This window comes from Balearica regulorum, chromosome 12, assembly GCF_011004875.1.
Source record: "Balearica regulorum gibbericeps isolate bBalReg1 chromosome 12, bBalReg1.pri, whole genome shotgun sequence".
In the NCBI taxonomy this organism is placed as follows: Eukaryota; Metazoa; Chordata; class Aves; order Gruiformes; family Gruidae; genus Balearica; species Balearica regulorum.
This window is the reverse complement of record NC_046195.1, coordinates 14,225,695-14,240,214: the sequence shown is the minus strand read 5'-3', so window position 1 is coordinate 14,240,214 and position 14,520 is coordinate 14,225,695. Positions and strand designations below refer to the sequence as shown.

General features: G+C 41.7%; 2 protein-coding genes across 4 annotated transcripts in view; both read left to right on the top strand.

Annotated features, from left to right (window-relative positions):
* The window catches only part of CEMIP (cell migration inducing hyaluronidase 1), a 116,694-nt gene that overhangs the window by 10,840 nt on the left and 91,334 nt on the right, over positions 1-14,520 (top strand). The gene's annotated exons all lie outside the window — the stretch shown is intronic.
* The window catches only part of LOC104640986 (cell surface hyaluronidase CEMIP2), a 56,480-nt gene that overhangs the window by 14,103 nt on the left and 27,857 nt on the right, over positions 1-14,520 (top strand). For both annotated transcript variants that reach the window (XM_075764386.1, XM_075764385.1), the window contains exons 10-18: positions 931-1,136; positions 2,736-2,805; positions 3,445-3,573; positions 4,618-4,703; positions 6,063-6,194; positions 6,315-6,350; positions 7,103-7,255; positions 8,120-8,297; positions 13,557-13,772. In XM_075764386.1, the coding sequence (XP_075620501.1) occupies positions 931-1,136; positions 2,736-2,805; positions 3,445-3,573; positions 4,618-4,703; positions 6,063-6,194; positions 6,315-6,350; positions 7,103-7,255; positions 8,120-8,297; positions 13,557-13,772 (1,206 nt within the window). The remainder of the gene's footprint in view (positions 1-930; positions 1,137-2,735; positions 2,806-3,444; positions 3,574-4,617; positions 4,704-6,062; positions 6,195-6,314; positions 6,351-7,102; positions 7,256-8,119; positions 8,298-13,556; positions 13,773-14,520) is intronic.

Below are 14,520 nucleotides of genomic sequence, written 5' to 3'. Positions count from 1 at the left end.
CCCTCTGTATACAGAAATAACCAAGTAGGTTAATATTAGTTAATCTTGCAGTCTTACATGGACATAACTCTGACGTCAACAGGACTTTTGTATGCCTGAAGAGTGAATAAATACGCTGACAGGGATCATTTGAGTAAGAAGTTAGGTTTCAGTAAGACTTAGTAACAAATAGCTGGCATTTTAACTAGCCTGATTTAGTATTTACATTTAAAAGAAGGATTTCTGAATTTGTCTTCATAAGTCTACATCAAAGGAGGCTTGTGCTAAGTCCTCTTGGTCAAATTAGGGTTTAATGCAATATCGCTGTGCATGTCAGTTAATCTTAAATGGGCTGAAAGAGTAAAATACCATTTCTGCCCAGGCTGATCATTACAGGAATGACATGGCCATGCACCTTCTGAGAGCGGAGGAGAAAGAACAGAAACCTTGTTAATATAACAGAAACGTTGTTAATATAAATTACTTCACATGGTGCGTTTAAAAGAATTTCTTATTTTATTTGGGAAGTGTTGCAGTCATGAAATTTTCTGGATTAAGCAGGCTAACTTGTTGGTTCATCATGCAAGACACACTTATCTTTATACAGCTATTTACTCCATGGCACTGAATCGAATATTCTCTCCTAGAGCTGAGGGCAGTTTGAAATGCAATATTTTGCAATTTTCCTTTAATTACTCATGTGATCTTCCTCAGAGTAATTTTAATAGCAGTTTTGCTCTATAAGAAGATCAGTCCACAGTTACGCAAACTGCACGTAGTCTGAGCTAGCTCCGGGACAGATGCCTACAGAGGCACTGCTTGCTCACCGTGCAGACGGGTGGCAAAACCACTCCGTGAGCATTTCGGCAATTTACTGATAAGAAAAACACATCAGTTATAGTTCCTACTGGTGTTAGCATTGCGATCTATGGCCTCTATATTATTTTCCAGGTAAAAGATACCATTGGCTATGACACTCTGGGACACTGTTTCTTCCTCGAAGATGGGACGGAGCAACGCAATACATTTTATCACAACCTGGGCCTCCTCACGAGGTCAGGAACGATCTTGCCTTCGGATCGCAATGAGGCGATGTGCCTTGCCATCCGCAGTCACGTCTATGGGAATTACGTTCCTGTGCCAAACACCGACTGCATGTAAGTGCTCTGGGAGCTGTGCAAGGTTTTGCGCTTACATTATACTTTAGAGCTGGGTCCCAAAGAATGCTGTGGTAAAAATTTTGGAAGGTGCTATTTGATATTAAATGAAAAATTGTAGCTTTTTCTACCATTTCTCATTTTAAAATAATTTAGCTACTTGACCGCGTTTTGCATCTGAAGATATCTGTTAACATCTGCATGAATCCAAAGCAAGGAATATTTGCTGCTGGTTATTCCTGTCGCTGTTTCCCAAGAATCATAAATACATTAGAGCACTTTTCTTGTTTCTGAGCACCTTTCACTTCTTTTGAAGTAGGATGTTGCAGACTCCATGAATTCCAACTGATAAATGCAAGTTGCTTTGGCCCTGGTATAGACTGGCAAAAATATCACTTATTACAAAGTGAGTTTTTGCCTTTTTTTTTTCACCAGGGCTGAACTGGGCTTGGAACATGTAGAGTAAATAATTGGTCAATAGTACACGAGTGCATGAATATCTAGAGTGCATCAAGAGATTTAGCTAGAATGTAGAGATTAACATAAACTCCAGTGAGCATCCTTTAACAATAAACAATATCCCAATACAGCTGTCCAAAGTTAGAGTCTATTTTGAAGACTCTGATGAGCTGTAACATGGGCACTCAGTGGACCCAGGTATTGGCCCGGCTAGTGTTTGTGAGTAAGAACATAGTTTAGCCAAGGAAATTTGTAGTTTCATGTTTTCTGGAAAAGGATGCAGTGGCCAAACCCAACTTATTTTAATTTGCATAAATAAATTATTGTTGAAATGCTAAGGTTGATTGTATGGTTAATACAGATTTGTTTTGCGTGTATTTAGTGGTTCTGTGAATCCAAAGGAGTGTGAATTCTTGATTGTGTAATAGTTAAGATGAATAGAAAATGATTGACATTTTCTGCTTAGAATGATCAAATTAATTGGTATAGTCATGAGAAAAAAATTACAGTGTTTTTACATGTGGTCTTCATTACTGCAAAAGATATTATCAAATTAAGTAAGACAACAAATGATAATATTTTAATAGCTATTATCTGGCTTCTGTTTGTGCTACTACTGATCTTCCCTCTGAAGCAAAAACTCCTTATTTGAACAAAAGTCAAAATAGTATCTCCTTAATCTCCTACTTAATGACCCATCTGCAGCTTGCAAGGACATTTGTTTTATTTTCCACATAGAAGCTTCATAAATCCATAGAGAATCCCCTACCTCCTGCCATTGACCTTGAACTTCCAAAATACAAATGAGAAGTTCACTTTTCAGGCATTTTCCAAAGCTGCTCAACATTTTAAAAAAAAAAAAAAAAGACGACATTGAGTTTCCTTAGGCTGCATTTAACTGAGCACGGATTTTGTGTTAATGGTCTCATATAATTTACAATAGGTTCAGCATGTGGCTCCATAAATGAACATGTCTGACATCACTAGATGGTTTCTTTTCCTTAAAGAGTATCATTAAAAGGTTGTGTGGAGTTTTAAAGTCAACAGGAGAATTGTGGCTCAAGTCCAGTGCAGTGCTATGAAAATGTATCCCTTCCTGTTCGGTAACTGCTTAGGATCATTTTGATTTTGATTTTTCAGGGCTGTCAGCACATTCTGGATTGCAAATCCGAACAACAACTTAATAGAGAATGCAGCAGCTGGTGCTCAGGTAAAATCATTTAACAGCAGGAGCTATACTTTGCCTCCAGTTCCCATATATTCTACTCCTATTGATGTCATTAGCGTGAGGGCAATGAATTTTTAGTTAGTCATTGTAAAATTTGGATATGTATTTCTGCAACCTTTGTCTCTGTTAAGAACAAGTATTTGCCTACAGTTCTCACACTGATTTCTCTCACAACTGTGGCTGGAAATGGTGTGTGGTGTCTCTTAGCAAATGTTGATTTTTATTAGTAGTTAATAGTTAAATGCCCAATAAAATTTTATATTTATATATATAAATATATACTCTCTCCTTGTTATTATCTCTGATGTTTACCCAAATCATGTTTGTGTTTAATGTGCCTGTATAGAGAAGGCTATGTTTTCTGATAAACCACCTGAATTTCACCCACAATATGTGCATTTTTAAACCCCACGTATGTGCCCCGGGGTTGGCACTGCCCGTGCCAAAGACTAAGTCGGGAGGTGTAAGGGCATGGGCTGCTGTGCGTCCCCTGGGACTCACACGTGTTTGGCAGGGTCAGGATAGAAATCTGGCCAGCATAGTGGGAAACCCCAAATCCCCAGGATAACCTGGATCCTTAAGTGTGGTGTCCCATTTCTCAGACCTCCCTTTGTCTTTTAGGATGTTGGGATATGGTACATCTTCCACCGGGTTCCAACCGGACAGTCCGAGGGGCAATATCCAGAGGGACAGGCTGAACATACTCCCTTGGGAGTATTTTACAACAACAGAGTCCACTCCAATTTCAAGGCACGTGGGTGATTTTTATGTGTTACTCTCAATAAAATAGTATGCGTAGGGCTGATCATGTATGGTGCTCTAAAATCAGATGATCGTGGGTGTTTTACGTTTTGATGGTGGTCTTTTAACACTGTATCAAGAGACAATCTTGATATCAAGAATCAAGAGCTTTTGGGGATGATGCGCTTCCTAATGATCAAAGAGGGAGCTGAGCAGAACGGGGCTCCCATTTCAGGTGCTTCAGTTGTGTGTCTGTGTTAGAGGGGGTGTGCCCAGGCCTTAGGTACACCTACCACTAAGTGAGATTTAAGGAATGACAGGCAGGACACTGAGCACTGCTGTTGGCCGCAGTGGTTCAAGGATATAGGGGGTGAGTAAAATTTGTTTCTGCCAGGGTCTGCTCATCACCTTTGAAAAATGAGACCAAAAATTCAAGGGAAATTCCAAGAAAAACACATCCCCCAAATAGACTGTTTACATGAAAATGTAACCTGTAAGCTATAAAAAGCATTTTTAACTTATTTCTCAGGATTCTAGATTGAAATCAGTGCTGTTCTCTGTGCCTTGTATATTTTACATCTTGGTACATGACAGCTGCTGCTTTAGCCCAAAGTCTTTAACTTAGCTACAGCGGCTCATGTTCTCTTTTGACTGTCGGGGGACTCGTCACTCTTTATTTAAAGCTTTACTTCTTAACAACACTCTTTTTCCAGAAAGTTATCAAGAGCTTGGCAGAGTCCCTTATTGCTTTCTGCGAGGGGGAGAGAGAGAGAGTGGGAGTTCAGTGCCTTGCTTTGTGGTCAGAAGGCAGCCCAAGATGCTGATGCATAACACATGGCAGGGCAGGCTCTGTCCTGACTTCAGCGTGCTACATCCTGTGCTAAAGTCATGCTGAGCGGTGCCAAGTGACACTGAAAGGGAAGAGAAAGCCCAGGCTGCAGCCTCTCGCCGTGCCTGCACGCACTGGCTGCCCACGTTCATTGATAAAAATCTGGGCTCTGTGGTCTCTGTTGAGCGGTCTGTTAAAATAACTGGAGTCGTGTACATTTTCAGGCTGGTTTGTTTATTGGGAAAGGAGTAAAGACAACGAGAGCCAGCGCTGAAGATCCCAGAGAGTATCTCACTGTCGATAATGCCAGGTAAGCACATGCTGTATGGCTAAGTATTTTGGATAGTCGTATTGCTGCTTGGCTTCTGCATTGTATTTAGCAGATCATTAATGCCTCATTATGGCTGGAGCATGTGAAAAAAAGCACACAAGCTATCTCTGATGTGCAGAGGCAAAAACTTCATAGCTATGCACTGAATTGTTTGTGTTATTGCTGACCAAAAATGATAGATGTGCACTTGGGGTTATGAGGACTAAGCAATGAAGCATGTGAAAAGGGATCCAGATCCCATTATTCTGTTCGTGAGTTTGTAAACCCCAACATTTCTTATTAATTGCTTAAAAGAATTTACATCTGAAAGATGACCTAAGAGACTGCTGAGACTGATCTAGGATTAAATGAGGAAAATAAAGTAGCCTCAAAACTTTTTGTCAACTGCTTTAAAAATCTCTGAGCTTCCTTTCGCAGAGTGAAAGCAGGTAAATTAAGGCCATTTTCTCACTCACTGCAGCCCTGTGGGTCTGTGTGAGGAGGATGTGGCAGAAATCAGCCACTGCTTCTGGTCAAGCCTTGGCTTTTTTCCCCCTCCATCACACCCTCTCAGTGCTCCCGTATGGCTGAAAGGAAAGGGCGACTTTGCCTCCCTTTGTGAGACATCCCTCCCCAGGCACTGGGGGGGGCACTGAGGTAGCACGTCCGTCAGGACATCAGCTGGAAGAAGCAGGAGGTGACGGTAGACTCCAAAAAAAAAAAAAAAAAAAGGTGATTTTTTTCCAAACACGGCACAAGTCTGCCATTAACAGCCAGTGTGGCAAGAAATAGCCCGAAAGTAATTGAAAAGCATCCAATTCCCAGGGCAAATCCTTTTTTCTTATGGCAGTTTTTCTTGCAGCAGAGACAGAAGCATATGGAGGTCTGGTCTGTACATGCAAGGAAAGCAGCTCCAATTACTCCGTTATCTTTGCTGAATGAGATTCTTGAAAGTGCCTAATTGATTTTCTAGCATCAATCCAGGGATTCTCAATGGGCCTTGTAAGGACAATAACAAAAGGACCCAAGTGACTTGGGAAAAATGTTTTCTATGCCTCTAAAATCACACTGAATCAAATTAAGGAGTAACCATGGGGCCATTGAAGTCTAGCAAGAAATCTCCTGTTGATTTCACTGGGGCCAGAATTTCACCCTTATGAATGTTTCTTGTTTTCTGCTTTGTACCAAAGCACAGAGATGAAGTCAAGCTAATAGCCTGGCTCTGATCCAGGGCGTATCACCTCTTTCGGCCCATCATGCTGATATTTGGAAGCCAAACGAGGTCTGCCAGGCATGACCTCCTGTCTGAGGTCGGTGCCTATGTCTCCTGTCCCACATTAACTAAGCTCCTTGCTTCAGGTTTCGCCCACATCAAGATGCTGATCCTGAAAAGCCGCGAGTTCCTGCCGTGATTGATGGTCTTATTGCTTTCAAAAATAATGACCATGGGGCCTGGGCCAGGGGCGGCGACATTATTTTCCGCAACTCGGGGTAGGTTACTGTAATTATGTGTTATATCATTCCCCTCGCAGCAGACATAAATAGGTCTGTAGGCCAAATTCCCTGCAGACATTCCTCCTCATTTACACCGTTGTGTTTCTTCTGTCCCAGGTTTTCAGACAATGGAATTGGACTCACTCTGGCAAGGTAATTTCTGAAAATCGACCTTCTTCCAGTTTTTTCCCCCCAATGTAAGAGGCTAAAGAATGGAAGCTGAGACACTCCCCTGGTAATTCCTGTAAGATGCGAGAAAACCTCACATTTCCCTCCCAGACCACATCAAGTCTTCCCTGCACAGCCGTTAATAGAAGGGGCAATTTAGCCTTTCATTCTCTTTGCCTCAGCACGTCTGGGGAATACATCGTAATTGCTGAATATTTCCTTTTGGATGGTAGGTCCTGAACCAGTAGACTAAACACTCGGCTCTGCGTTCAGGGAGACTTTTCTTCTGCTCTAGCCCGGTGGAGCAGCATCGCCCATAGCTCGTGTGCTGCCAGGGCAGGGTGGCTGGGATGGTCCCATGTGGTGGCACAGCAGGTCTCCTGCCTCCTCTGCTGGTGTCTACCGTGGTCCTGCTGCTCTCATCTCAACCTCTCTTGCAAAAGACCTGCAAAAATATGCCATATCCAAAGCCCGCTGCAGGCAATGAGAATCGGTGATGTCTGGCTCTCACTTCAGGGCTGTAGCTAAAAATTTACAAAGCAACTCAATACAGAGAAATTATATTATCGGTACTAACTTTCTGGTTTCTAAAAAGATTTTTAAAGCAAGTTGTTATACCGGTGCATGCACTTTTTTCCAAATTAGGAAAGAAATTCTACTGTCTGTGGTGTAATTAAAAATGTTAATTAATTGGTTGTGCTGTGCTGCATAGTTACCTGGTGTTTCTTTGCTTGTAGTGATGGGACTTTCCCAACAGATGAAGGCTCCAGCCTGGAGGTTACACGCTCCATTTTTGTTGGAGAAAGCAGCAACTTTGGCTCCCAGGGAGGCCAAAACAGCTACTGGGGAAAAGGGGCAAATGGAAAATACAGAACACTGCCCAGAAATAAGTGAGTTATTCTTCTGCCATTTCTTCTTGGCGTTCGCATAAGCTAGAAGAAAAGCCTCAGGAATGAATGTGACTACCAATGAGTAATTTATACCGGGTGTTTAAATTATTGTACAGGCCAGAAATAATAAGCATCCGAATAAACTCACTCTTCAGGCCAACAGCTTGAGAGTGTTCTCGAGTGAACGTGTTTGATTTAATTTTCTGCTTAATTTATTAGTCAGTGGAGAATAGATTAGAGAATCTGAGAGATACCAAATGGCTTTTGTGTAGTGCTTCAACAGCACAGTGTCGAGCCGATGGCGCAGCTCCCGTACACTGTGCCACCGTCCCTCCTGCCAGCATAGCTGGGCAAACATGGCTGGTTTGACAAAGGAGAAACCGTTTTTCATTACTGCATCGTATTTCTCTTTCAATAGCTGTATGTTATTTTCTATTTTGATAGCAGCACAACCTCCTGTCTAGCCAGCGTGGTGCCTGCCCACATGCCCGTAACAAGGTGTGCTTCCCCAAACCTAAATTCTACTGATCGCTGTTGGCAATGCTGCCACACACTTGGGTCTTCCTCGTGGTGATGAACCCCTGGGTGGCTGAGGAGAAGGATTTTGAACTGTTTTACCCCAGCTTACAAGCCTTAGACAAGCTCACAAGTCTTTTTTTTTTTTTTCAGTTCTTGAGCCCTATCCTGTAGAGGATGTTCAGCAGTTTCATCTTTCATTAACAGTGTGATGAGCATCCAGATCCTAGTTTTGGGAAAGGAAAGGTGGTTTAGCTACTTGTTAGTATCTTTCTGTGCCTTCAGGAGAAGATTCAGAGTTTACCCAAGCTTTTAACGCAGGATTGTGTTGGTTTTTAAATCACACAGGACATTCCCTATTCGTGGATTCCAGATTTATGATGGGCCTGTCAGGATGGCACAGTGCACTTTCAAGAAATTCACCCCGACTGTTGACAGATACTCAAGTGCCATTGGGTTCTTCATGAAAAACTCCTGGCAGATAAGTCCCCAGAATAACGTGTCACAGATCCTGATGGAGAAAAGTGTAAGTAAGAAAAGCAGGAATGCATGCTGTTAGATGTGCAAGGTTTTGATGTTTTTAGAAGTGATGAGAGATCTATCCTAGAGCAGGAATTTCCAGGCAGTGATGCATGTTACAGTGGCACATACAATTGACTCATTTTGCAACAGATTTTTTTTTTTTTTTTTTAAGGTTATGTATAAGCCAGTAAAATGTGAAGGTAACTTATGCCAGGGCAGACATACATTAAAAAATCTGCATTAGGGGAAGATTTCACCTTGTAACCAGAAAATGCAGAACATTGCTCTTGGTGCAGCATTACCAGCTTCTGTATGCTGATGACCTGGTGAGGACCTGGCCTCAGAGGTTGAGGGGAACACAAATGAGATGGCAGGAGGCAGCAAGCTGCAATACAATTCTTACAAAGAAATCAGCAAATGCACTTAGAAGCAAAGCCGTGGCCCAGTTTCTGAGGTCAGCAGTGAAATTCCTGTTGAGCACAACCTCCCTTGAGCAGTGACAGCAGAACGGGGCTCTGTATCTCTGCCTTGACATGAGCCGTAGGATGCTGAGCAATTCCTGTCCTTGTCCTGGATTCCTGCAGGCATCATGACCCTGCATGCCTGGCTGGGGAAATGATAGATTCCACCTGACTCGCTCCCAGGGATCATAACTTTTCCTTAGCTTTTTTCAAACAAGGTCCGTGCTTGTTAGGATGTCCATGAACTGTAGTAACTTTGGCTTGAGGTTTGGCTTTACTTTGAGGAAATTTCCATCGCCCTGGGATTGACCAATATCATTCCCTCTGGCAAGCAGTTAGTTTGTCTGTCCCCTCTCTGATACACTTTAGACCAACAACAGGTATTTCATGAAAGGATGATGTTGACCGCAGTCACTTGACTGCTCCTCTAAAGAAAACACAGTTCCTGTGTGTTTCGGTAAAGAGATCTCAGCTACTTTAGATGCTTCAGGGAGCTTTGGAACAAGAATAAGGGCTAATTTGCTATACCTTCTTTATGTCCTCCCTTGGGGAAATGGTTATAAGGTGTTCATGGGGAACATGAATGAAAAAAATCAACCTGGAACTGGGGAGGGGAGCATAGAGAAAAATGTAGCATGAAAAAGTTTGATCCATGGACTGGAAGAGAGTGGAAATTTTCCTCCAGTAATGGGTGTAAGTCTCTGTCCAACAGGATGGTTTCAGACAGATGATATCTGTGCACATTAGCAAAGGGGATGATTTTCAGCCTCTTGAATGGCTGAAAATGCAGCTCTTTAATACAGTTGCATCATTTGAGGCCAAGAGCCTGTTAAATATCCCAGCATCTTTTGTCTTGAGAGGCAGTTTAGTACTGCAATGCCTTTAAGATCTGAGGTTTTCAAGGTAAAAATGGTCAGAACACTTACTAAATACTTCTGCAAAGCAAATTAAAATAATACAATGTCAGTCCATTACCAAAAAACTAATGACATTATCCCAATAATTATTTCTTGTATATACATTTCCAAGGAATATCCATTTCTGAAGTTGGTATTTTGCCAACTTAAAAAACCATTTATGTCGGTAACCACCTGCATCCCAGCACTTTTTGCTTTAATTCTGTTTTATCTGGATTGAACCCAGGTGTGCTAAATTTGATTTCAGATTTGAAGGACCATGGTTAGTTTGTTGTTTTGTACCTAATTGCTACATGGGACAATATGTCTTTGACTGGTTAAGATAGAGCCTGTAGACTGTTTTAATTAATCTTCCATCTCCAGGCTTCATTTTATTACTTTTTGAAAGGTAGCTAAGTACTAATTCCCTAAAGGACAATCATTTTCACAGTTGTTTTTTAAGAAGAAATTAAACGTTACTGCAAATTGTATAGTGATGACAAAACTATTAGTTATGCTGAAGGAATAACTGTATAATTATTCAGACTAATCAGCAGATTGGTTGGACAACAAAATAATAAAACCAGTCAGATCTTGTTTAATTCCAGCATAAAAATAACAGTGAAGCAGAACAGAAGACCCAAACATTGTGCTCCAGAAAAAGTATTCTAGTTGTCTTTCTGTTGACAAACCTCAATCTCACATATTAAGATATCTGAGCATTTATCAATAGCAACACTATCGCTAGGCTTGTTTGTTTGTTTGTTTTAAAAAGGATGCTTTTTAAAAGTTATTTCAAAGCAGTGGAAGCAGTAGCTGGTCTTAAGCCAGCTGAGGGCATGGCTGATGGTTGTGGTCTCCTGTAGATCTGGTTACTGTCAGTCAGTAGGACTTGGAGAGCTCGAAGGAGGTGGCTCCAGCCCAGAACAGAGCCAGACCCAGACCCAAACAGGACACCTGTGCATCATTTTTTAAGAAGACCTGGCATATCTCTTTTTAGTCATAAAATAGCAACCTATTCACCCCTCAGTCCTTTTCCTGCACAGCTCCTCTAGAGTGAGGTGAGGAGCAAGAGGTTGTACGTGTCCTTTTGGGCTCCCACGAACAAGGCCCCCTCCAGTGGGTGCAGAAGACTCACTAACTGTCCCAGTTCACATCCATTGCTAATAGTTCATCTGGTTATTTTTTCCCCGCAGCCAGGATCCAAGCCTGTTCTACTCCTAGCTATGCCAACGCTACGGCACCTCTGAAATTACTTGTGCCAAAGAAATCCCAGCGGTCTGTGTCGGGTGGCTTCGTGGACCTCAGAGGAGCTCAGAGAGGCCAGAACTGGCTCCTGGCTGTGGTTTAGCGGCTCCCATGGGATTGCAGTCCTGCCTTGCTAAGAGATGGGCACTTCCTAATGTTGCCTTTACTATGTTTAGCCTGTGTTGTCTTAGCGCTGGGTTTCTGCATCAAAGCAGAAGTTTGCAAATAGTTCATGATGGGAAAAAGAAAAGCAGACACTAAGTTAAAGTGCAAGTCTATTATCCCCTGAAAAAGAAGGCAGCAAAAAAACCTCAAACCCTAAGAGACTCCTGACCAAAGGGAAATTGCAGGGGTGAGGGCTTGCATCATTCCAGCCGAGTAAAAGCCATGCTAATGAGGGCAGAGTCCTTAGGTGGTAAAATAGAGGAAGGTTCACACTGGTTGAAAGTGGTTTCCTTAAAATAACAGTGATAGGGCTTTTTTTTTGGCAGCTTGTGCCAATGCTTGAATTTTAGAAAAATTTGCAAGTTATTCTGATGTTTTCCAGTACGTTATTAATTTTTAATATAGAAAGTGTTTTTCACTGCAGTCTTCAGGACTTGTCTGCAGCTGTGTTACGTGTGCTGCCTTTGGACAGGTTGAATTAGCATATTCCTAAGAGATTACATACTCACATAACCATCACCTGTCAGGTCTCCTTGTCAGGCTTCAGACAAGTAATTCAAATAGCCTTTATACCATATCACTCCCAGGTAGTCCACACCTAATAAAAATTAGATGTCCGAATAGTAGTGCGGTAGCAAGAAATGACCTGTTTCTGCACCCTCTTCTAGCTCATTCCTAGCTCCACATGGCCATACCTGATGAGCTGAGTCTTTTCTCTGTTCGTGTGTGTTCACTTAGAAAAAAATAAAATATGTTGCCATAGCTGTAACTGCAAACTCAGCGCACCCCCATCCCTCAGTGTACCAAAGTAACACCGCTCATTAACATTTCCGTTTCATTTCTGACTTTCAGACTTTTTAGAGGAGAATGCTAGAGATCAGATTAGCGTTAACACCAAAACTGCCTGCTGCTGGATGGAAGCACTGAGAATGTTAATCAAATGTAAGCTGTACGGGCTGTGCCTTAGCTTGTTTTGCAGTACAGCTGACTTTGTTCTCCTCCCCAGTGAAGTGCCTGTTTTCATATTCAACTCCAGAAGTGCATTGTCACAAAATATTTATAATAGAGCTTTGAGCTGCTGCACAGTGTTTACATTTTTTTAATATCTCCTCTTTTATAAATTAAAATGAAAAAAACCCCACCCAACCCAATTTTTGGGATCCTCCTACTTTGCCAAGTAGCCCTTTGGGCAAAAATTTCCTGCAATGCAGTAAGAAAAGATTATAAAACACTCAAAAATACACATTAAATTTCCATGTGTTTGAGCCTCCTTTAAATGAGACTGCGTCAGGTGTTTGTTTATGAGACACATTCTTAGACAAGAAGGTGGCAGAAAAATGGTTCTAGGCTCTAATTTAATTTTAAAGGAATAAAGACTTCTATTCTGCAAGTAGTTCTTGCTGCAGTGGTCAGTTCTTTTAAGCCAACGAGACTTTCCCTCTAACTCAGAATCACAATGACTCTCCTATTCTCCTAAGCTGTTCTGTTTATTATTGTTAAAATAAAGCCTTTAAAGCCCTTAGCAAACTTGCAGCCTAATCCTGCTGACCCTAATTCTTACTCGTGTGCATGGTTCAGTTAAAATTAGTTGGACTAAATGGAACAACTTACAGTCCTTTGGGTCAGCATGATCCAGTCGCTATTTATGCTGTCTGCTTTTATACACATTGCTGCAGGATTCAGTCAGAGTGCTTGACCTGGAGTAATTATTTTCTTGATTACTTCAGAACTTAATCGTCACACGCTGTAATAATTTTCTCCGCAGACATTGAGATATGCCATGCCTTTTTTGCTGAACATCTGCAGTTTCCTTGTTTTGCTGGATTTTCATATCAGCACAGATTCTTTTACTTAGCTACCAAAAAATCTTGAAAACAGAGCTACGCATAATGAGGATAATGCTGCTTCCTGTTATTTCTCGTTCAAAAAAAAGAAAAAAATCTTCAGAGGATATATTAGAATGTGCACAAGAGCCCATTCTGAGAATTTCTGTCACTTTTATGAGTTTTATAAGGTTTTAGGGGAACAATTAGTAAAAAATGGCACTCACAGAACTGCTTGGAACAGTCATTGAAAATATATGAGAAAATTCACCAAATGTCTAGTAATTTTTGTTTCTTTCATCACAGCTGTGATATTCCTCAGTAAATTTCATAATCTTCCAGTACTTCCCTACCCTTTGAGTCATCCTCTTCCTTTTGCCGCTGCACAATTTATTGCTGTGTGATTTCAAGGAATACATGGTTGTGCGGGTGCATTTCAAAGAACCAAAAGTCTAATTCTTGTGAAAATGTCTCCTGGGATTAAGAAATGAGGGGGAAAACCAATAAACTCAGGAATTTTTCTAAACAGAAGAGACAAAACAAAACTCTTACTCAAACAATAGAGTTTTCTAGTTCTAGCTGCAGAAGCGTTCTGGCTGTTAAACCACTGCAAACCCAAGTCCTTGCTTAGAGCTAACCAGTAACTTTTCTTCTTATTTTCTCCTGCAAGGTTGGACTGAAAGTGTTTTTTGGCAGATCAGGCCAGTGGTTTGGAAACAACGATAATGACGGCGACAAAATGTCTATCTTCCATGATCTGGACGGCTCGGTGACGGGGTACTCAGACACGTTCATAGGCAGAGCAGACAATTACTTGCTGCGTCATCCCGGGTGTCTCACTGTCCCGCGCTGGAACGGGGTGATGTGTACTGGGAAATTCGCACAGGTAACGGGGGGCGGCTGCAGGCAACGTTGCTGGGTGTGTTGGGTGGGTGTCCTCAGATCCTCTGCTGAGGGGTTGATGGAGTGAAACCTACTCAACACTCCGTAAGATAAGAGGTGAATAATAAATTAGAGATGTCAACGCTTTGGTAAAAAGGGCTGCAAATCCCAGGTAACCTTTCAGTAGGGAAAGAAAGAGGAGAATGGTAAGTGGACGGAAAATGTGACCTCAAAATCAGCTTGTGGTTCATTGTATGCAGCTGAAATTTCAACAAGACCTTTGTGTGTGGGTAGACCATACTGTAAATACGTGACTCACCACAGCTCTCCCAGTCGCCTGTAAGAGATTGCAGGTGGCTCTCCTTGCGTCTCCACTTCTAAACAATATTAATGTTTTTACAAAAAAAGATATCCAGGCCTGTTTTAAAACTCCAATTACTTGAATATCTTGCCAGGACTCCTCTCTTCTGTTGAAGAAGCCAAATATTAAGACTGTGTGTGGTGGGTGCACGCAGCACCATGTGGTTTGAGGTTGGACACTGGGGAGTCCTCACACAAGATGTGGCTTTTAGAAGGACCATTATGTTCTCCTGACCCCTGAGAACAGCCCTGCACTCTCAAATAAAGACTGCAGTGGGGTGCACCACTGGATATGAAAGGCAAGAATGGAATATGAAGTGATCTTAAAATAAGATCAGAGTTTATGAGATACAGCAGGTGTTATTTATTTATTAAGAGTCTTCTGAGCACTT